The sequence below is a fragment of the Canis lupus genome, chromosome 26 (assembly GCF_003254725.2).
Source record: "Canis lupus dingo isolate Sandy chromosome 26, ASM325472v2, whole genome shotgun sequence".
NCBI lineage: Eukaryota > Metazoa > Chordata > Mammalia > Carnivora > Canidae > Canis > Canis lupus.
In genome coordinates this window covers 10,345,092-10,369,090 of record NC_064268.1, presented here as the reverse complement: position 1 = coordinate 10,369,090, position 23,999 = coordinate 10,345,092, and the positions used below count along the sequence as shown (strand labels likewise).

Below are 23,999 nucleotides of genomic sequence, written 5' to 3'. Positions count from 1 at the left end.
CTCTTGGAGCAAGCGGCCAGGAGGGACACTTCTGCAGGGGAAGGAGGTAGGAACTCAATCAGGGAGAGGCTACCTGAGGCAGCCACAGCAGGACTAGCCCAAGTGGAAGAGAAGACATAGGGAAGCAGAGAAGGACCAGCTGCAAAAACAGATGAAGTGGGCAGGCCAGGTTGAAGCATGTACAATGGGTAGGTTTTATTTTCAAAATTATAAAAAGTACCTTTTTTTTTAAGATTTATTTATCTGAGAAAGAGCATGAGCAAGGGGACAGGTAAAGAGAGAGGGAGAAGCAGGTTCCCCACTGAGTAGGGAGCCTGAAATGCAACTCAATCCCAGGACCCTGGGATCATAACCCAAGCCGAAAATAGATGCTTAACTAACTAAGCCACCCAGACATACTCAAATGTACCTCTTTAAGGGACCATTAGTTTCCAAAAAGTCTAATTTGTAAGCAGAAATCACAAGTGGGCAAATCAAGAAAGTGGAAGGCAAATTAAAAAGAAAATATAGATGTGCTATATATGCACATTATAAATTTCAAAATGGCTAGCTCATGAAGGTTTCCACCAGGAGCAAGAATCAATTCAGTGTTTTATAACAAGCAGCCCACTGTATTTCCATTTCATTTATCTGAATTTCACAGACAGGTATGAAAGTCAGGATTTTAAACTGTTATTTGACTCTCTGTTTGAAAATGCAGTATTTGGCCTTGACACACAGCTCATAACAAAAGTAGTTAGCTAGCTAGAACCTGGGCAGGAATAAAATATAATGTACACAGAACTCTGACAATGAGACGGCCATTCCAATTTTTAAAATGAGCTCAGATTAAGTAATTAAAGCCATTTGCCTTTTTAAAGATTTTATTTATTTATTTAACAGAGAGAGAGAGAGAGAACAAGCAGCTGGGGATGAGCAAAGGGAGAGGGAGAAGCAGGCTCCCTTGATCCCAGGACCCTGAGATCAAGACCTGAGTGGAAGGCAGATGCTCAACCAACTGAGCCACCCAGGCGCCCCAGCCACTTGCCTTCTGAAAACTGGCATTTCTTCTGAATTGTAAGCCACTCTTACAGAGCGATATTGCCATGTTAGGAAGGTTCAATCGTGATTTTCAGACACAAAGGTGAGGTTCAAAAAGAAGCTCAAACACTGCAAACTGACTCAACCAATTAAAAGCCAAACAAGTGAAGAGAAACATCAACAAAAGCTACAGAGGGAGTGGAAGGGGCTAGGAAATAATTAGCTGCTTGATTCAAAACCAACCTGACAGTGAAGCACTCAAGCGCTCACTTAAGAACCAAATGTCGGGGATCCCTGGGTGGCGCAGCAGTTTGGCGCCTGCCTTTGGCCCAGGGCGCGATCCTGGAGAGCCGGGATCGAATCCCACGTCGGGCTCCCGGTGCATGGAGCCTGCTTCTCCTTCTGCCTATGTCTCTGCCTCTCTCTCTCTCTCTGACTATCATAAATAAATAAAAAAAAAAAAAAAAAAAAAAAAAAAAAAAAAAAAGAACCAAATGTCGTGTGACGCTTCACTGGTGGAGGCGCAGATCCAAGCTAGCTCTATAAAAGGCAAATTTCACCCAGGCCCTCCCTGTTCAATCTCTTTCAATGTTTCCCCCTGCCTGAGACCAAGTCTAAGTTTTTCAGGACAACTCATATGCCTTCTCTTCTCTGAGCTAATGGAGCCCCGCCTCTAACCTCAGCTTCTACTTCGCCAAGTGACGATCCTGTCTGTGCCTCAGCTTCCTCAAGTGTAAAGTGGGGATAATCCTAATTACCAACCCCACAGGGTTGGTGTGAGAGTTGAGATAGAAAACTGTGGAAAGTACAAAAACATGGCATGTTGGCTAGACCATCTACTCAGGTTGACCAGGGGCTACCCTCATCCTGCATCAAGTTACCAATTGCCTCTTTCATGTGGATTTGGGGTCTGAACAGCACACAGGCTGAGACAGGCCTTTGGGCCCCCATGTCTTCCAGAAAGAACAAGCCCAGAGCACCTGCGTCCCAGGCACAGTCGGTGCTAACTGGCAGTGGCCAGCAGCTGTCACAGATTAATAATGACTAACTATGTGTCTTACTGCCAGCTCCTTCCTCAGTGCCCATGAATCCATTCTCATCTGTGCCTGGGGCCCAAGTTGTCTGAATACATTTCATTTTCCACAGAGGAAGGCTGCCATCCATCTAGAGGGAGGCTGAAAATAAAAAGAACTCAGAAGGGTGACTTGCCATGCTCTACCCACAGAGGCTCCCCAACGGAACCCAAGATGATCAGCTACCACCTGTCATGGGGTGTTTCCTCCCCAACACCAGGCTGATGGCTGGAAGAAGCAGAAGAATATCCAACAAGCCTGCCCCTGCAGGTTATTACAACACTTTGCTGGTTTATCTTCCACAACCTCTCTCTCACCAGCAGTCCCTGGGGCACAAAAAAGCTGCAAATGACCTGTCAAGCTAAATGTCACTTGTGTCTCCATCCCCAGTCTCCACTCGGTGGTGGCAGGGATGCTAATGATAATGACAAGCAGAAAAAGGAACAATGTAAAGCTGCAAGGACAGAGGCTGCAAGATACCTGTTGGCCCAAGTAATACAAACAAAGAATTTGGATTAAATGATGAACCTTAAAATATGCCAGAGGCTAGTTACAGTCTCCTGATTGCATGAGTCAAAACAGATCTAGAGCCAAAGGGATTATATTAAATTTTAAGCCTTAAAAAGTCTCAAGAGCGAGCCAATCCCCTGATCCACATTGTACATTTTGAAGTGCCCAGGAGCTGGGTTGCCTGGCTGGGTCAGTCAGTGGAGCATGCGACTCTTGATCTCAGGGTTGTGAGTTTCAGTCCCACATTGGGTGCAGAGATTACTTAAAAATAAAATCTTCAAAAAAAAAAAAAAAAGTGCCCAGGAGCATGACTAATGGTGTATGGGACAAGTGTCCATTGAGCAGAACCATCCCCTGATGTTTATGGCCAATGAACACCCGTTTCCCACTCCCCGGAGCCCCTGCAGCCTAAATGCCAAGAGCAGCACCCCACCCCCAGTCACTATAATGACCAAGAGACCCCAACAGGACTTCCAAAGCCCTGATTGAAAACCACTGGACCTGACTCCTGACCAAAACGTCATCAATCCAAATGGAGGAAAAGGATCAAAGAGAGACAGACAGCAGCTGTTAAACAAACTGGCAGATAGGACACTTGGGTGGCTCAGTGGTTGAGCATCTGCCTTCGGCCTAGAGCATGATCCTGGAGTCCTGGAATTGAGTCCCACATCAGGCTCCCTGTGGGGAGTCTGTTTCTCTCTGCCTGTGTCTCTGTGTCTCTCATGAATAAATAAAATCTCTAAAAATAAAAATAAATAAAAATAAAATAAAAAAACTACAAGGGTGTATGTATTAGATGAGGTGGGGGAGGGGTGGTGATAAAGGAAAGAAGATTAATAAAATGTTAGTGAGTTTCAAAGTTGGGAAAAAGAAGGTCCATCACACTGTTTTCTCTACTTTGGAGTATTTGAAAGCTTCCATAATAAACGAAGGGGTTTTTTACAGGCAAATTAATAATAAAAATGTAAAAGCTCCCACTCGCTCTCCCTTCCCCGCCCCTTGGCCATGGCCTCCTGAAGGACAGAAAGGGAGCCGAGAAAGGCTGGCAGGCAGATGGTCTCCCTGGCTCTGATGCCATGAATAATTATTAAGACAGTGGTAACCACCTGGGCAGGATCCAAAAGCAAGCGTTCTACCCAGTCTGAATGAACTTCTGTTTTCCTTTGGCATCTGTCCTCTATGCAGAGGAACACTGCAATTTCTCATCAGGTCCTCTTTACTGCAAAGCCTATGGTGTCACCAGGCACCACAGGCAGGTGAAAGCCCCCACCCCCACCCCCATCATCATGCTGCACAGCCTGTCACCATTTCTATGCGATGGATTTGGGGCAGCTTGTCCTGAACGAGTCCACAGCATTGCCCAGGAATGAAGGGGCAGCTGTAGACCTGCATCACCAGAGAAAGTCCCAAATGATGGATAAGCACTTAGGAAGCTGACGGACAAAACCAACCCAAGATCTGGTCCTCTCCCGGCTGCCTGTTGTAAACCCAGACACCCCCTTCCTCTAAGAAGGTGGAGAATCAGTAGAAAAATGAATTAAAAGGCACAGTCCCTAGAGGAGAACAGTTTCTGACACAATTTGCTCACAAATTGAGCAAACAGTATAAAACAAATCTATAATTAAGTGTGGAATTAATTATGTGGTGTGGAATTTAGGGAGTGATATCCACGAAAACTCACTGAAGCAGGTTTCTGGGAAGAGCTGAGGCCTGACGCAGGTGAAGCATTTAAACAGGTCCAAGGAAGAAAGACACCTCACCAAGTTAGGGAAGGCAAGCAAACATGGCTAAGAGGCTAGAGTTAATAAGAGGTAAAGAAGACTGGCAGATAAGTCTAGAAGCTGTATACTAGGAAGTGGGGCAATGGGGTTAGATGCAGAGGGTCAGAAAAACAATGGTGGGCCTTAAAAACTGGGCAGAAGAATCTTTAACAGCTGAGTGAAAAGAAGCATGATGTAGCAGACTCGGAGTCAAGTCTACCTGATCACACCACAGAGCCAACCATTGCCCCACCCCCAGCCCCACCCCTGGGGACAAGTTTCTCACTTCTTTCCAGTTTCTTCATCAAAATGCAAAGGGTATGTCTCAGGTGGGAAATAGGGAGCCACTGATGGTTTCTGAGCACAAGAGGGACAGGAGAAATACTGAGTGCAGATTCGTACAAAGGGTGGAGGGTGATACACAGAGGGGAAAAGAACAGCTTGTGTCTTCTGGGGTGATGAAAGCCTGTACCTCTGGCATCAGATGAGACTCTATCTCCACCACTGCCTACCTGGGCAGTCCCAAGCAGGTGCCTTAATCTCTCAGAACACATGGATGCAATGGAGATGACTTCCCTAGCCCAATATGCAGCACCAAGTAGACAATAAATGAAAGTTTTCTTCTGTTCTCTAAGAGCAGAAAGACATCAGAAAAGGAGAATCGATAGCATTTGGTGAATGGCAAGGTACAGTAGAAAGGGGATAAAGAGGAGGTAGGAGAGGTTCTGAAGACTCCAGCCTGTGGGGCCAATGTATAAACAGCATGAGCGCCAGAGACAGTGAAGTAAAAGGGGGCATTTGGTTTGAAGGGGGAAATAATAGGCTCCTATTCATATCTTCAAATATGAAGAGACAGGACAGCCAAGAAATGTGGAAAACATAATTTAAAAGGCAAAACCAGAGCTCAGAAGCAAGATAAACTTAGGGGTTAGCCAGAAAAGGATGAGAATGGATGTACTACCCAACGAAAAGCAAATTTTCAAGCCAAATGAACCATGTCCATGTCTTAGGGAACGGCCATAGTCAGCCAGTCCAGACCATGTCTTAGGGAACTGTCAAGTAGCTGGTCAAAAGAAGGGAAGGTAGAGAGCAACCAGAGGCACAGGGAGCGGGAAAGGGCCAAAACCAAGCCTATGCTGCCACAGGTCAGAGAAAGCAAGAGAAGGAAATTGTTGGAATGAGGAGCTGACAGTGGTCTCAAAAGCAGCACACAAGGGAAAAGGGGCTAAAGCAAAGACTATTGGTGTCACAATAAGAAAGCTGCTGGGATCTTCCACCAGTGCTCTCTTGGTATGTGGGAAGAAGTCCCATCCCAAGGTTAAACAGAGCAGGAGCTCAGAAGAAACAGAGGCCACAGCCATGGCCCGCTCAATGAGGAAGACAGAGGAGAATGGCAGACGCAGAAAGCAGCAAGGTCATTTAAGGGTGACAGGGAAGCCTGAGGCAGAGAGGAGGTATCTGTTCAAGGGCCTGAAAGCACCTTCAGTTCTTATTCTCTGTGAAGACACCGAGCTGCTCCAGCAAAAGGAAACAACTCTAAAGAGAAAAACCTGACACCAGAGGGGCAAAGAACAGAACAGAGAGAAATGCTGGAAGAGAAAGTCCAAAGGAAACAAAAGAATTTCCCCAGAATGGAGCATTAAGCTTGCAGAATAAAACCTCTAACCACTGTAGAGCTCTGCCCACAGGAAGGCACCAGAGCTTCTGTTAAGCAACTGGGAGCTCAGGCCTATGTGGAAAATCCTAGTTCCAGCTCAGGCCTGCTGTCCCAGAGCATTCTGAAGCACAAGGCCAGAGCCCTGGTTGGGGGCTCAACCACCAAGAGGAAGATGTCAGCTAGAGATCACCAGCAAGAATTATTATTCTAGACACAGCTTTGGGGTGCAGTTAAAGTCTTGTTTCCATAAAACTAACCGTCTCAAAGTAGAATTTATAGCTCCCTTGAGCAGGACGTAATCACTTTAAAGAAATCAAACCGGACTGTGGGTTTGAAGACAGGCATTAGCTCCTCCTAGAGACACGTCGGTTGGCAGAGCTGCTGGCAGAATCCAGGACATCTGTGTAGCTGTCAGGGAAATGACTGCAGCGCCCATGCAAGCTGAAAACAGCTTCAGACCACGACAGAGAGACGCTTGCGTAACAGAAGGAGGATGGGCTTGAAAAACAAAAATCAAATTACTAAGGAAAACAAGTTTAAAGCACTGGGAAAAAATAACCCCAGTTAATATGATGTGTAGGGTTTGTATGAGTGTGTGTTGTGGGTTTGTTGTTTTTTTTTTTTAAGTCAGAACAGGAGGTTCAAAGCTAAAATTTTTCTGAAATTCATTAACTACCATGCTGAATTAGATTCTCTTGGGCAAGTATGTAGAAGGGTCTTGAAGACTAAAATGTGCATTTACAACCCTCAAGCAGGGTCTCCACATGAAAAGTACACAGGAGTAAAGAGGAATATCTCAAAGCAAAGCCTGGAATATTCCTCCATACTTTGTAAGCATCAGAAAGCTGTTCCCCATTGAATACATACAGTCTGAATCCAATACCTCTCTCTCTCTCTCTCTCTCTCTCTCTCTCTCTCTACTAAAAAGAACTTATATTCAACACCCAATGCAAATACATCCTTTGTGTCTACTGTGAGCCAGGCTCTCCTGTAGTCTCTCCTGGGAGATACAGGAAACAACACAGGACTATTTGTTCTTCTGGGGCCCACAGACTGCTTTGGGTTCTTTTCAGAGATAATATGCACATGGCAGACTTATAATAGCAGAATCAAAGTATATCTCTTTATTTGTTCACCATTAGTTTAATTCGAGCAAAATCTCTCATTATTCCAACAGACTTAATGTCTTCTGCTTCTGTGAATTCATGGTACGAGAGACAAGCATGAAAACAATAGCCACATGGAGTGCCTGAAAACTCCAAGGAGAGCAAGGATTATAAAGTAAAGGGCTGCTACCTAGGTGCACCTGTAATAAGAACCAATCCATGGGATGCCTGGGTGGTCAGCAGTTGAGCCTCTGCCTTCGGCCCAGGGTGTGATCCTAGTCCAGAATCAAGTCCCATATCGGGCTCCCTGCATGGAGCCTGCTTCTCCCTCTGCCTGTGTCTCTGACTCTCTCTCTCTCTGTCTCTCATGAATAAATAAATAAAATCTAAAAAAAAAAAAAAAAAAAAAACAATCCAGGTACGCAGACAGGGATCAGGGAAGGTTTCCCTGAGAAAATGACCCTGAAGCTGGGAACTGAGGAGTGTTAATAAGGTGAAGTGACAAAGGAACATTATCCTAGTATAATCCCACCCATAACATCATATGAACAATCATATTCCCATCAGATGTCTATCAGGCAGTTAGACGTCCAACTTTAACATTGTTCTTTCTGCCTTGAATGTTCTTTCTGAAGTTATCTCCATGGCTTGCTCTCTTATCTCCTTCGAAGTTCTGTTCAAATATCACTATATCAGAGAGACAGACTTGTGTAAAATGGTAATGCTCCCATTAGCACACCCTTCCTATCTGGCCCTATTTTATTGTCTCCACAGCATATATCACCTATATATCACCATCTCACATAACATTCACTTATTTGTTTACTCTCTGTCTCTTCCAGTTGACTATAAAGCTCCAGAAGGATAATAACTTCAATTTGCTTCCTGGTACATCCCCAGGCCCTAGAAGAGAACCCAGCATACAGTCTGTGCTTAATAACTATTTGGTGAATGAATGAATGAATCACGCCACTACCAATGTCTACTGTTGGGGGAAATATTTGGGGGACATCTGTCTAACTCCCTAGAACACTCATCTCTAACAACTGTTATTCCTTACAGACTTAGTTGTTCTAAGTGATCATGTCCTGGGTACCACTCCTTGGACCAGATATGGATGGCAACTGAGCCAATGAGAATCCTAGACTTTGGTACAAAGACTAAAGTTGCTGGTTTCAACCTGTAAGGGACCAGAAGTACGGTTTGTAAGTCAAGAAGCTGAGGAATCTATGGAAGGAAACAAAGGATGAAGCAGGTATCTAGAGAGTAGGGATACTGGATACAGAGAGGGCAGCCAGATGGAGCAGGAGGGTGAAAGAAGGAGTGGCAGCTGAAATACTGTCAGCAGCAAGACTTCCACCCTGCACTTGGGTCTTGCAGTCAGATGGAATATCCAGGTTCAGCCCAGTGTACCCTGGCAGCTCAGGCCCAGCGGACTCCAAAGGGAAGAACGGGTGGAGAGAAAGTACACATACCCTATAAACGTGGCCATACAATACAGATCTCACCAAGATGCACAAAGGCTGAGTTCTGGTTTCAGGTAAAGCACATTGCAGGCACAAAATTCTAAGATCATAACCTGCCTTTTCATTTATGTAGTGAGTGCCTCGTTTTAGCAGAACTTTGCTCCATTACAACAAATCTAGAACTATTAGCTGCCTCTTCACATTCATAAGCAGAGAGATGTAGGAGATACAAGATGTGTACACAGAGCAAAAATGGGCAGTCTCTAGGAACAAAATCAGACTTGGGGTTACAACGTTTCGTCCAAACCCTAGAAGAAGATCAACAACCTGAATTTATTAATTTTTTTTTAGATTTTATTTATTAATTTATTCATGAGAGACACACAGAGAGAGGTAGAGACACAGTCAGAGGGAGAAGCAGGCTTCCCACAGGGAGCCCCATGCGGGACTCAATCCCAGAACTCCAGGATCATGCCCTGAGCTGAAGTCAGACGCTAGACCACTGAGTGACCCAGGTATCCCCTGAATTTCTTTTAGAAGCAAAGAAGAAAAGACCTAACCCAAAGAGCTTCATAAGAAGCTTGTATTTACATCCTTTGTATTTAAGGATGTATAAAATGCAGAAATAATCTCTAAGTGTCCTCTGGGGTAACATATCTGAAAGGACACACAGAGTTTTACAGATAACAGAGTTGGCCATAGAAACAAACAAAACACAGCTGTCAGAGTTAAATTACAAGAGGCATTGCAATTTAGAGTTCTGGTTCACTTTTAAAGAGCATGAGAACACACAGTAAGAAGAAACTGATCCCAAATGTATCACCTCCCAGGAAACAACTGAAATAATTGCTAAAATAATAATGCCTTGCTGTTGGGATCAAACTTCAGTTTCACAGGATTTAAAATATGAGTCTCTGCTTCCAAATATCTCATTTTTTCTGTAATGGTTTGATTCTGTTCTTAGCCATCCTCCCTTCACCCCAACGTTAAAGGGCATTTTTTAAGAATTAACTGGATTTGAGGGACGCCGAGACCGGTCAGTGGTTGAGCATCTGCCTTCGGCTCAGGGCATGATCCTGGTCCGGAGGTCAAGTCCCGCATGGGGCTCCCTGCAAGGAGCCTGCTTTTCTCTCTGTCTGTGTGTCTCTACCTCTTTTTCTGTGTCTCTCCATTAATAAATAAATCTTTTTTTAATTAATTAACTAATTAATTAACTGGATTTGAGAAGCAGGTACCTAAGAGACCCAGAAAGCAGACCATCAGCTATTATCTACCTTTGGTTATCAGATTTAACATTAATACTCTGATGTAGTGAATGATGCTTTATCACATCAGACTGATCTCTACAGAGAAGACATGATCTTGTTTTTTCCACTTCCCCGAAAAGCCAACTCAATCCCCCTCACCTTTTTTGTTAATAATGTATAAAAGATGACCTGAATTTGAAATGTCACAGAGTGAAACCACTAGGCCAGCAATTCAACCTTCTTTTTCCAAGGCCAGAAAAGTAAGGCTAGGAGTTCAAAGCTCATATCTTGACCCCACCAACAAGATCTCGAAAAACTCCTGCCACCACAAGCTCTCTGGGAAGGTCTGACTTTTTCCCTAAGCATTGCCTAAGTGAACTTAGTATTCAATAATCCACCACTACGACAGACACCCACTTCACTGTTGTCATTTTTTTTGAAAGTTCATAGTCACTATAAAGGAAGTGTGTGTATGAATGATCACCTGAGCTACCATTTTACAACAATGTGTCAGATGAACATGGATCTAGACTGAAAATAGCTCACTACGTCTTATTTTTACCAAGAAAGTTCAACATCTTTTAATTTTCTTTTTAAAAATTGTATTTATTTGACAGAGAGAGAGAGAGAGAGAAATCACGAGCAGGGGCAGAGGGAGAGCGAGAAACAGGCTCCTCGCTGTGCAGGGAGCTCGCCTCGGGACTCGATCCTGGGACTCCAGGATCATGCCCTGGGCCAAAGGCAGGCACTCAACTGCTGAGCTACCCAGGTGTCCTGAATAAATAAAATCTTTAAAAAAATAACAATATTTAATAATAATAATAATAATAATAATAAAAAGATGAGTGACAACTATTGTGTTTTTTAACATGCAACATTAAAAATGTTACTATTAGGGTGCCTGGGTGGCTCATTAGGTTAAGCTCCGCCTTCTGCTTAAGCCATGATCCTAAGGTCCTGAGCCCCATGTTGGGCTCCCTGCTCAAGGGGAGCCTGCTTCTCCTCTTTGTTGTTGCTGTTGTTGGAGAAAGCAGGGCTTTTGTCCTGAAAGTTCCTTATGGTTTGGATTTTGCTGAGTTGTGATTACTAAAAACAGTTTAATATTTTTTTCCAAAAAAAATATTTTTTTTTCTACCCCCAAAGGTGATGATATTAAGAGGCAGGGTATCCTTCTAAAAGAAAGAGACCCCAGGGGCACCTGGGTGGCTCAGTCAGGTGAGCGTCTGATTCTTGACTTCAGCTCCGATCATGATCTCAGGGTCATAGTATCAAGCCCTGTGTCAGGCTCCATGCTCAGTGTGGAGCCTGCTTGGGATTCTCTCTCCTCCCCCACTGCCCCTCCCTACTGCCCTCCCTACCCCTGCTCACATGCATGTACACACACTCTTTCTCTAAAAAAGAGAGAGAGAGAGAGACCCCACAGAGCTCCCTCATCCCTTCTGCTATCTAAGCATACAAGAGTCTACAACCCAGAAGAGGGCCCTCACCTGACCATGCTAGCACCCTGATCTCAGACTTCCAGAACTATGAAAAATACATTTCTGTCTATAAACTATCCAGCCTGTGGTATTTTGCTACTGAAGACCGAGTGGACTACGATGAGGGAGAGGAAGAAGAAAGGGGGGAGGAAAGGATGGAAGGGAGCCAAAATATTAAGAGACATAAGACTTTTAAAAGAGAGGTATGTGTGAAGCATATCTAAATCATAATCCAACAAATTTTTTTAAATTTTTATTTATTTATGATAGTCACACAGAGAGAGAGAGAGAGAGGCAGAGACATAGGCAGAGGGAGAAGCAGGCTCCATGCACCGGGAGCCCGAAGTGGGATTCGATCCCGGGTCTCCAGGATCACACCCCGGGCCAAAGGCAGGTGCCAAACCGCTGCGCCACCCAGGGATCCCCCAACAAATTTTTTAATTATAAAACAAGTGGCATAATTTAGTTATATCTGATGAACTTGTGTTCTTTTCTTCTAGATGTGGAAGAGTATTTTGATTAATTTTTTAAGAATTCCATAAATACTGAAATATTTACAAGTAAAATAATAATTGGCAAAGTTGATAATGACATATGGAGGTTCTTTATACAAATCTATATAACACATTCAAAGTTTTTTCTTTTTTTTTTCAAAGTTTTTTCTTAATCAAGTAGAAAAAGGCACTCTCCACACAAACTGCATGTTTGTGCACACATGTACACATGTCAATCAGGAAAATGTGAACAGTGAATGACACCCATTTAACATTGTTATTATTAATAGTTTTACATGTGAGAATGATATTCTGGTTTAAATCTTTTGAAATGAAATAGTTATACATGAAAAAACACCTGGGATTTGCTTCAAGATAAGACAAGGCTAAAAAAAAAAAAAAAAAAAGATAAGACAAGGCTGGGGGCACCTTGGTGGCTCAAGCAGCTGAGCATTCAGCCTCTGGTTTTGGCTCAGGTCATGATCTCAGGGTTGTGGAATCCAGCCCTGGGTCAGACTCCATGCTCAGCATGGAATCTACTTGAGATTCTCTCTCTCCTTTTACATCTCCTCCCCACTCTCACTCACTCACTCTCTCTAAAAATGAATATATAAAATCTTAAAAAAAAAAAAAGATAAGCCAAGGCTAGGGGAATCACTGAGGAGTAGCTAAAAAAGACTGGCCCTATATCAACAATTGTTAACGTTTGGTGATAGACACATTGCTGCGATTATGCTCTTCTCTCTGCTTTTGTATATATTTGACATTTTACATAATAAAAAGTTTTGAAAAATAGGTTCTTCATTCAAATTTTAATGCAAGGGCAGCCCCAGTGGCGCAGCGGTTTAGCGCCGCCTGCAGCCCAGGGCGTGATCCTGGAGACCCGGGATCGAGTCCCACGTCAGGCTCTCTGTGTGGTGCCTGCTTCTCCCTCTGCCTGTGTCTCTGCCTCTCTCTCTCTCTGTCTCTATGAATAAATAAAATAAAATCTTTAAAAAAAAAAACAAAACAAATTTTAATGCAAGGTTTGTAAAATGTCTATTTCATGAGGCTTTATACATGAAATGAATGAAATAAAGTGAAAGTAATTAAATGAATAGAAATGCTGCCCTTTATTTTTTCTGCTGGTGGGACAGAATCAAGGGAGCAGTGAGCTTGAGGTTTAAAAATTCTGACTCATTATGTTGATCATCACTGTCTTCCCTCTCTCAACTAGAAGCTCCTTAAAGACAGAAACCCTGTCCATCCTGTTCACCATCATGTCCTCAGCGATTAACGTAATACCTCGTATGAACGAATAAACCTGAGCTCAGGTTCTTGTGGAGCGAGGACTATAACTGTTCTATTCTGCACTCAACCTAAGTGCTATAGCACAATCAATATTTGTGGTATAGAGATTGGAGGATTTACTCAACCTCCCCAAGACTCAGGCTGCCCCCCTCCATAAAATGGAAATAACGTTTATCTCAACAAGTTTATTGGAACTACTGTGGTTTCAAGGAATTCATGTGGCCATTCATTCATTTCACAAATATTTATGAATTCTAAAGTCCTACAGAAAGTATGGAATAGTCAATCATTCCCATAAACAGAACAGTAATAAAACAATACAACGTTACCTTAATGTAAATATCCATCCATGGCTCCATTCATGGAGTTTCTACTGTGTACTAGGCACTGTGCCACATGCTAGGGGTAACTATTAAGGTAAGTATGGTACAATTCTTGTTTTTGAGGAGGTTTCCAATCAAATGGATAAGAAGAGAGAACGACATTACAATATGAACTGGTAAGTAACATACCAGAGGGAAACAGGAACACAGCACATTCCCTCTGGAGACATTCTCCTACCCAAGTTGGTTTCAGGAAAGAAATCAGTTCACTTAACTTCCCAAAGTTATAAATGTCAATTCCCAAATTAAAACCACCATGAGGTATTTCATTTTTATTTATTCACTGCAAGAAGGCTATAGATTCTTTCTAAAGAAGCCAGCCAATGCTGGAAATCTTCCAAAGGAATTAGATCCTTTTGTTTTTCTGTTTTTTTGCCAGCAGTCCAAACCAAAAGAGCCAAATGGAGCTATTGGCTCATCCATTTAATATTAACTGCCAACTCCCTTCTCCCAGAACACAATGCCCTTCTATTTCAAAGAAGCCCCCTCAGCAACTTGTGCCATGTCAATCAATGGCTGAATTAAGAAAGAATACAGATTCAAGTCTTTTATCCAATTCCAAATACAGGGCCAACTTTTCTCTCATTAAAAATAGTATTTTTAATAACGCAAGTTAAAAAGATTTTTTTTAATAACTTACCTCAAATTCTTCCCAAAAGCCTTGTTTGACTTTATCTGTGGTCTCAGCTAATTTGCTTAGTTCTCGAACCCGGCTTTCTATTTCAGCTGCATTGATACGTGTTGTGTTGAGGGGCTAATCAAATTCAGCAGTTGGTGTGAAATGAAGAAAGTATTACCAAAAAAAAAAAAAAGGTGTTAATGCAAAAAAAAAAAATTTCCATGTTTATATTCATAAGGCAAGAGTAAGAAATTCAAAGGACATGGTAATTCACAATCAAAGTTTTCAAATACACTTTCACTTTCTTTTCTATTTTGTGAGGAAATCTTTCTTCAATCTCCACACATACTTTACTCCAGTAACATAAATTCAAACCTATTTTTCTTTATAAATAGACCACAACATTACTTAGAGAGATGATATAATCTGCCACTAGGTAAACTCTGAAATAGCAATAGCTCCAAAGTGAGTAAGGTAACCCAAAGTAACCAAAGGTAAATCTAGAATAAAAACTTGTTAAAAGCTTGCTTTAAAAACTCTAGGAGAAAAAAAATAATAAAAAATAAAAAAACTCTAGGAGGGGAACACCTGGGTGGCTTAGTGGTTGAGCATCTACCTTTGGTTCAGGTCGTGATCCCTGGTCCAGGATCAAGTCCCACATTGGGTTCCCTGCATGGAGCCTGCATCTCCCACTGCCTGTCTCTGCCTTTCTCTCTCTCTCTCTCTCTCTCTCTCTCTCTCTGCATCTCCCTCTGCCTGTCTCTGCCTTTCTCTCTCTCGAGATCTCTCTCTCTCTCTCTCTCTCTGCATCTCCCTCTGCCTGTCTCTGCCTTTCTCTCTCTCGAGATCTCTCTCTCTCTCTCTCTCTTTCTCTCTGTGTGTCTCTCATGAATAAATAAATAAAATCTTAAAAAAAAAAGACAAAACCTCTAGGAGGCCTTTTAGAGATACACATGGAGACAATCCTGGAAATGATGCAAGATCTGGAATTTGTTTCCAAACACTGAAGGAGGAGGACAGTGAATGTAGTAACAATGAAACAAGACTTGGTAAATTGATCAGTGTGTGTGTAAGTTCATGACACTATTCTACTACTCTATATTTGAAATATTCCATCAGGAGTTTTTTAACTCTATAAGGAGGTAAGAGTTTTAGCTCACCTGCTTAAGTTGTAGTACTGTGCCCAAAGTTTCCACCATGGGATTCTTCTTATAATGCTCCACAAGATCTGTCAAAGAGTCAAACCGTTCTCCTCCACCAACATCATATTTCAGTTCCTTTCAAGACCAAAAAAACAAACAAACAAAAAGTCCTGCTTATTATCTTTATGTTAAATTACTGTTTTTCCCAACTGAAGTATACAGACTGACTCTCACCCAAAGATCAAACAGCTATAGTAATACAAAGAAAAGGAAACGAGGACAATGGAAGGGCAAAGGCTGACCCAATGTGAAAGAGCTGACTGTGAGGTGTGAGATGCTCTAAGTATCTCTCAGCAACTCGAGTACAAAAAATTGTCCCCTTCATAAGTTAACTAAGTAGTTAAAGAAATGAAAAACAGTATTCTTTACTATTTACTTACATTCTAGGCTAAGCAACTATAAGGCAGGCTGCTGAAGAGAAGATAAGTAAACACTTCTCTCTGAAGCACAACAAATTCCAAGGCTGGGTAGGCAGCACTGAAGGCAAAATATACATGTCTCTACTTTCCTCTTGTAATGAAAATTTAAAAGGGAAATTATAAACAGAGACTAGGTAACTTTTTTCTAATAAGAAGATCAAAATAGGCTATTTAAAGGAAACAACAGGAAAGGATGTTATTATTATTACTAAGAAAATAGAATACCCTAGAAATGATATATGAAGATATTCAGGTACAATCTTTTATTTAAAAATAAAACTGATCGGGATCCCTGGGTGGCTCAGTGGTTTAGCACCTGTCTTTGGTCCAGGGCGCGATCCTGGAGTCCTGGGATTGAGTTCCGCGTCAGGATCCCAGCATAGAGCCTGCTTCTTCCTCTGCCTGTGTCTCTGCCTCTCTCTCTCTCTCTCTTTATCATGAATAAATAAATAAAATCTTTAAAAAAATAAAAATAAAACTGTGATGGGAGTGTGGGGAAGAAGTATTTTCAGAATGACAAAGGACTTCTGAAAATCCATTCTTCCATAAAAGCAACAAAAACACTAATAAAAACTGTCATCAGAGGTGCCTGGATGGCTTAGTCGGTTAAGCATCTACCTTCGGCTCAGGTCATGAGCCCTGCAAGAGAGCTTCTCTCTCTACCCCTCCCTCCTCTTTGTGATCTGTCTCTCTCTCATGCTTTCCCTCTCTCAAATAAATAAAATCTAAAAAAAAAAAAAAAAAAAAAAAGCTCTCATAATATTTCTCAGAACCCTGGAAATTAACCAAGAACTGCAACAGTCCAAGAAACATTTATTCAAGAAAAATGACTAAGGAGCAAACCGTAGCATTTTAACTTGCCCTATATTCCCATGTATCTCTCTTCAGCTCTTCTATAGCCTTGAAAACAAACAGCCTCATAACCACAGTAGCTATGAAAGCCAGCAACCTAGCACAGCTACAGAGGACAGAATGAATTTAGAGCTCTCTCATGGGACCTATCCCCAGAGAATAATCCCTCCAGGCAAACCTTGTTTCACTGTACTTTGCTTTATTGCGCTTTGCTGATATATATTTTTTACAAATTAAAGGTTTGTGGTAACCCTCCATCAAGCAAGTCTATTGGTACCATCTTTCCAACAGTATTTGCTCACTTTGTGTCTCTGTGTCATATTTTGGTAATTCTTTCAGTATTTCAAACTTTTTCATTATTATTATATTTGTTATGGTGATCCATAATCAGTGATTATAACTCACTGAAAGCTCATATGATGGTTAGCACTTTTTAGCAATCAAGTATTTTTTAATGTTGTCCCCCAAAAAAAGTATATTGTCTATTTTTTCAGACATAATGCTACTGCACACTTAATAAACTACAGTATAGTATAGCATAAACGTAACTTTTATATGCACTAGGAAACCAAAAAATTCATTTGACTTGCTTTATTGCCATATTAATTTTACTGTAGTAGTCTAGAATTAAATCCATAATATCTCTGAGATACACCTGTATTTGGCCTGGTTAGCAGCTCCCTGAAAAAGTCCTGTTTTCAGAGCCTGTGTTTATTTGACCTGACTTAGAGCTCACTTAGTCCTGTCTTCAGGGGATCTGCTAAAAATAATCAACAGCAACTGTTTAGTATCACAGTAGCCTGCAGTGGGGAATACCAGTTAAGGCAAATAAGAGACTGACCAAAAGGAAAGAAGGAAAATCTAGGCAATGTCTACAGAGGGCTTGGAAAACTTCTAACATAGAGAGGCAAACCAAAACACAGATTGTTAATTATAGAGAACTATTGGTTACTAGAGGGGAGGCAGGTGGGAGGATGGGGGAAATAGGTAATGGGAATTAAGGAGTGTACTTATTGTGAGAAGTACCAGCCTTTGTACGGAAATGCTGAATCACTATATTGTACACCTGAAACTATTATACTGTATGTTAACTAACTGGAATTTAAATTAAAAGTAAAAGAAAAAAAAAAACTCTAACATATTCTCAAGAAGCTAGAAGGCTATGTGTATGTGCAAGGCCATGTGAAGTCCAGGGAAGATCCAAGAAAACCCTAATCTTCACCTCTAGCTCATCCTGAAGTTCTGTGCAAACAGAAAGTGAAGGCTAAGACAGTGTTATAATCTGCCAGAGCAATGAAACCGTGCCCCAATACACACACACACGCACACACACAGCCCCCTTGGCAAAGGCTGGGAGACCTAATGATTAAGGAAATCTTAAGGAAATCTCAGTCCAATCATTAACAGACCACTAAGCTAACCAAGCAAAGACTTCAGTGGCTACTCATGGCAAAGAATAAAGGAAAGTCACGAAACACAGAAAGAGCAACAATAACTACAGCAACAATAAAAAGTAGCAAAAACAAACCCTGGAAAAGATGTCATCTAATTTCCAGAATCACCATATTACTTAAAATGTCTTGTTTCCAACAAAAAAATTAGGAAACATGCAAAGCAACAGGAAAGTATGGACCAAACATGGGGGGTCGGGGGGAGTACTCAATAAACACTATCCTTGAGAAAGCCCAGATAAAGAATTGAAATCAACTAGTATAAATATTTTAAAAGAACTAAAGGAAACTGTACTTTATAAATTAAAATATGAGGATGTTGTCTCACCAAATAGAGGGTATCATAAACATCTATACACAAATGTTTATGTGTACATAAACAGCACTATTCATAATAGCCAAAATGCCCATCAATTCTTTTAATGAATGAACAAAATGTACTCCAGCCACACAATGGAATATTTGACAATAAAGAGTTTGTTGGCATACACCACAATATGGATAAACCTTGTATGTAAAGTAAAAGAAACCAATGTAAAAGCCACATTTTATAATTCCATCTATATGAAACATCCAAAACAGGCAAATCCATAAAAATAAAAAAAAGATTAGTGGATATCAAGAGCTGGAAGGAGGAGAAATAATGAGGTAATGAACACAGGGTTTCTTTTTGGGGTGATGAAAATGTTCTGGAATTAGGGTCAGTGGTTGCATAATATGTGCATATACCAAAAATCACGAAACTGTCCAATTTATTTTTTTTGAAACTGTCCAATTTAAAAGGGCGAATTGTACAGTATGGAATCGTACCTCAATAAAGCTGGGTTCTTAAAATATATATGTGATTTAAAAACAATCAATAAGTCAATAAGTGAATTGACTTATATTTTTAGGAAACTATGTCAAAACAAAGTTTGACATAGACATAGTTGACGAAGAATCAACCTCCTTAATCCTATTACCACATTAAAAACAATAAATAGGGAAGCCCGGGTGGCTCAGCGGTTTAGCACCGCCTTCAGCCCAGGCTGTGATCCTGGAGTCCAAGGATCGAGTCCCACGTAGGGCTCCCTGCATGGAGCCTGCTTCTCCCTCTGCCTGTGTCTCTGTCTCTCTCTCTGTGTCTCTCATGAATAAATAAATAAAATCTTAAAAAAAAAAAAAAAACAATAAATAGTGAGTTCAGGGGCACCTGGCTGTTTCAGTCAGTGGAGCTTCACCTCAGGGTTGTAAGTCTGAGCCCCATGTTATGTGTAAAGATTACTTAAAAATAAAATCAAGAAAGAAGGGAGAGAGGGAGGGAGAAAGAAAAGGAGGGAGAAAAGAAGGAAGGAAGGACAGGAGGAAGGAGGGAAGGAAGAAAGGAAGGGGGAAGGAGGAAAGGAAGGAAAGAGAGGGAGGGAAGAGAGAGAGAGAAAGAGAGAAAGAAAGAAGGAGTTCAATTTTCCCAGCGTTAATGCAAGAACTCTGGACTATGAATGCAGTCATATGCCACACTGGGAGAATCGGAGAAGCTGAGGCCATCACTTCCGAAACATGGCGAATGAGGCTGACTCCAGCAAAAACAGATTAGCCAGTACGGGGCAAAAGGTGATACACTGAGGCATGACTTAATCTGCCAGCGAGAGACTGGAAATAATTTAATAAAGTTCTGAAACAATGAAACAATTATAATAAATAATGTTCTAAAAGCATATACACCTATGATTGGAGGAGCCAGGAGATTCTGACCAGAAGTGATGTCCGTCTTCCTCCAGCAGAAGAATCACCCAAAGACGACATTCTGCCAGACGGGTAGTTCAAGTGGGATCTTACCTGACAACGGATCATGACATGGGTCACTTTAGACTTGCCATCATTGCTCTCCCCTTTGTCATCACCAGTGCGGACAGAGAGAACAAAATCTCCAGGGTGGCTCTGGCTCTCTCGTACCAGGAAGCTACCGTGTTTTCCTTTCTCAGTTAGTAATTTCTCTGCTTCTTTCCCAGACAGGTGTCCATGAAACCACCTAAAATGAAATGTTGATTTTAAATGAAAAATCAATGGAGTTCTGCCACAGGTTCATAGTATTCTTTCACAAAACTACTATATAGAGCCATCTCTCCTGAACACAGTTAAAAAACAGACTCATTCCTCTAAGAGACTGGCCAATCCCACATGAGACAACATGCTTTCCAAACAGGCAGGAAAAAAATGAGAAAGATGTTAAGAATAATCATTAAACTTTTTAAATGGGCCCACAGTCATTTGTAAACAAATGCCCTCACTCTTTCCTATTTTCTTTTGAATCTCCCATCTTTTAAAAATGCACTTTGCCATTTCTCCATGCCCTACCGTAAAAGGACTATTGAATCACAGTCATTTAAAGAAATTAAAATACTGGCGCCTGGGTGGCTCAGTCAGTTAAACATCTGCCTTAAGCTTGAGTCATGATCTGGGGGTCTTGAGATCAAGCCCCACATCTGGCTCCCTACTCAGGAGAGGGTCTGCTTATTCCTCTGCCCCTTACCCCCCACTCCCTGCTCGTGCCTTCTCTCAAGTAAGTAAATAAAATCAGAAAGGAAGAAAGGAAGAAAGGAAGAAAGAAAGAAAGAAAGGGAGGGAGGGAGGGAGGGAGGGAGGAGAAAGAAAAGAAAAGAGAAAAGAAAAGAAAAGAAAAGAAAAGAAAAGAAAAGAAAAGAGAAAAGAAAAGAAAAGAAAAGAAAAGAAAAAAGAAAAGAGAAAGAAATTAAAATAAGGTGGTCATGGTAGAAACAAAAAAATCGGGCAGCCCGGGTGGCTCAGTGGTTTAGCACTGCCTTGGGCCCAGGGCCTGATCCTGGAGACCCGGGATCGAGTCCCACGTTGGATTCCCTGCATGGAGCCTGCTTCTCCCTCTGCCTGTGTCTCTGCCTCTCTCTCTCTGTGTCTCATGAATAAATAAATAAAATCTTAAAAAAAAGAAAAAGAAAAAAAATCATTTGAATGTTTGTCCTTGCTTTGGTATGTGAACATTACATTAAAAAATTTTCATTATAAATTAATTTAAGCACTCCAAATTCCTTAATATTTCCAACCAATACTTCAACAGCTTCCAAGTTTGCTGTCAGTATCTTTAGACTGTATGCTGGGTTATCATTTCTAAAGCATATAATATTTATGGAAAAGCTGAAGGATTTTGCTAAAAAAATGAATTCCCATGCCGCCCAACCAGAAATAGCAATATACTACATTTGAAAGGAGCCCAGCAATCTGCATTTTTACCCAGTACTCGAGAGTCCTGATGCGGGTCACGAGAGGACAGATTTTGAGATATCACTCTAGGATACTATAAAAAAACATTTTAACAGGGCATCTGGCTGGCTCAGTCAGAAGAGCCTGTGACTCGTGACCTTGGGGTCATGAATTCAAGCCCCATGTTGGGGATAGAGATTAAATAAATAAACAAACAAACTTTTTAAAAAACCTTCACATAGTTATATTAATAATGTGGCTTTTTCCCTCAGGATCTTGATAAGAAAGCAAGCACTAACTATCATGGCAGATAGTGCTAGTGTAGTGGCTCATCACTAGAGGAATATACAGTGAATTGTTTTTCATCCACCCTCAAATGAACAGAGTAAAATTCAGAAATAAACTGAGTTGGCAAACAGCCTTTTGCTTGAAGTTATAGTATAGCTAGAGAAATTATCTGCCTGTAACAGCACTGACATGAAGATGCAAGTTGAAGAGACCTACCTGAAGATACAAAATATACAAACCTAATTAAGTAGACCCTGAGTTTGTACTGAGTCAGAGAGGAGAGTGGGAATGTAGAAAACCAATAAAATCAATAAAAATAAGTCAAGTCTCAGCTTTCATCAGCTTAGTTCCAAATCAAGCGAAAGATGATCTCAGAAATAACGTAATTCCCTCTAAGCAAGGTCATTCTCCCACATTTGTGGATATAACAGAACAGAACTGATGAAAAATCTGACCCTCTGCAAGCTCTGACTTTCAGCTTCTGAGCTTAAACTGACATCTGTTGGTGGCATGGCTGAATAGCTGATGGGGAGCTGCTACAGGGAACTGCTGCTGTTTGGGCGCCTCCATTAGCACTTATTTTCCTCTCCTAATTCTTAAAGATTATGGGCTCGAATTCAATAATCTTAAAATTACTGCATGTACCAAGTATATACAGGAATAGTCTGTGACCCCTGCAAAATTAAGCATAAGGAATGTTAATCGAAACTTTCACCAGAAAAAAGGCACTCTGAAAATAATTTCATCCTATGATTCTTGCTTCAGTAAAACTTACTTAGTTGCAAAGATTACAACTTGAGAAACAGGTAAAGCCAAAGCCCCGTAATGCATTCGTAGAACACCTATGGCATGGAAGAGGTGCATTAAACATCACTGACCTTTCAGAGGTAGGATCTGCACAGTTCAGAGGATATTTAAGCTCAATAACATCTCCATTCTTCTCTTTTAATTGTCCGTGATGTTCCATATAATACTGGACCAACTCAGCCAACGTGGCAAACTTTTCCCCTCCATACAAGTCATAGTAATCACCAGTGTTCTGAATCTTGATGTGGGTGACAGCGCCATTTCTTCTAAAAGAGTCCATTAGGGGGAAAACAAAAACTAATAAAGAGCTACACTAGTAAAAATGGATCTCACATTTTATATCAGATTTCACCTAAACATTGAAACATACCCAAGGAGCCAGTTTACAAGTCAACCATTTCAACACAAAGGCTTTGTTGCCTGGCTCCTTTCCCTTGTACAACTTCTATTTTGGAAGTCTGACCGAAATGCATATATTAAGTGGCAATAATTTTTCTCATCAGTAATTAATCGAGACACATAAAGTTAGGGATGCCTGGGTGGCTCAGCGGTTGGGTGTCTGCCTTCGGCTCAGGGCATGATCCTGGAGACCCAGGATGGAGTCCCACATCAGGCTCCCCTCAGGGAGCCTCCTTCTCCCTCTGCCTGTGTCTCTGCCCCTCTCTCTGTGTCTCTCATGAATAAGTAAATAAAATCTTAAAAAAAAAAAAAAAAGACACATAAAGTTAAACATCTATTTTCTAATCCAGTAAAACCACTCATAAGTATTTTGCACCCCCCCCCCCAAAAAATGAAACTGTATAGCTACCCAAGGACTTGTAGAAGAATATTATTGCAGCTTTATTTGAGATAGAAAAATCCTGGCAACTCAAACATTTATCACCAAAATGGACAAATAAATAGTTACATATTCAGACCACAGAACACTGCACAGCAATTAAAAAAAAAACACACTGATACATACAATTACATGGATAATCTCAAAAACTTTACGTTAAGAGAAAGAAACCAGGGGTGCCTGGCTGGCTCAGGAAGGGGAGCATATGACTCTTGGTCTTGGGGTTGTGAGTTTCAAGGCCCACGCTGGGTATAGAGATTACTTAAAAATAAAACCTTTAAAAAAGAGAGAGAGGGCAGCCCGGGTGGCTCAGTGGTTTAGCTGCTGCCTTCAGCCCAGAGCCTGATCCTGGAGACCTGGGATTGAGTCCCACATCGGGGTCCCTGCATGGAGCCTACTTCTCCTTCTGCCTGTGTCTCTGCCCCCCTCTCACTGTCTCTCATGAATAAATTAAAAGAAAAAATAATAAATAAAAATAAAAGAGAAGAGAGAGAGAAGCCAGACACAAATGAATATATACTGTATGACTTCAATTGTCAATGAAATTGTAGAATAAGCAAAACTAGTCTACAGGGTTTGAAATGAGAACAGTGGTAGCTACGCAGAAGGAAGGAGATTAGAAATGGACACAGAGGAATCTTCTAGAGTGATAAAAATATTGTGACTGTACTGTTGGTTACATATATAGTTGTCAAAATTCATGTCATGGTGCACTTATGATACTATATATAATTGTACCTTAAATAATCACTTTAAGAACAATTGAGGGATCCCTGGGTGGCGCAGTGGTTAAGCACCTGCCTTTGGCCCAGGGCACGGTCCTGGA

At 41.3% G+C, this 23,999-nt stretch overlaps 1 protein-coding gene across 3 annotated transcripts in view; it reads right to left on the bottom strand.

Moving 5' to 3' along the window:
* Window positions 1-23,999, bottom strand: part of PTPN11 (protein tyrosine phosphatase non-receptor type 11) — an 83,016-nt gene that overhangs the window by 34,876 nt on the left and 24,141 nt on the right. For all 3 annotated transcript variants that reach the window (XM_025474009.3, XM_025474010.3, XM_049101680.1), the window contains exons 3-6: window positions 22,407-22,601; window positions 19,843-20,035; window positions 15,264-15,380; window positions 14,125-14,238 (exon numbers count right to left, since the gene is read on the bottom strand). In XM_025474009.3, the coding sequence (XP_025329794.1) occupies window positions 14,125-14,238; window positions 15,264-15,380; window positions 19,843-20,035; window positions 22,407-22,601 (619 nt within the window). The remainder of the gene's footprint in view (window positions 1-14,124; window positions 14,239-15,263; window positions 15,381-19,842; window positions 20,036-22,406; window positions 22,602-23,999) is intronic.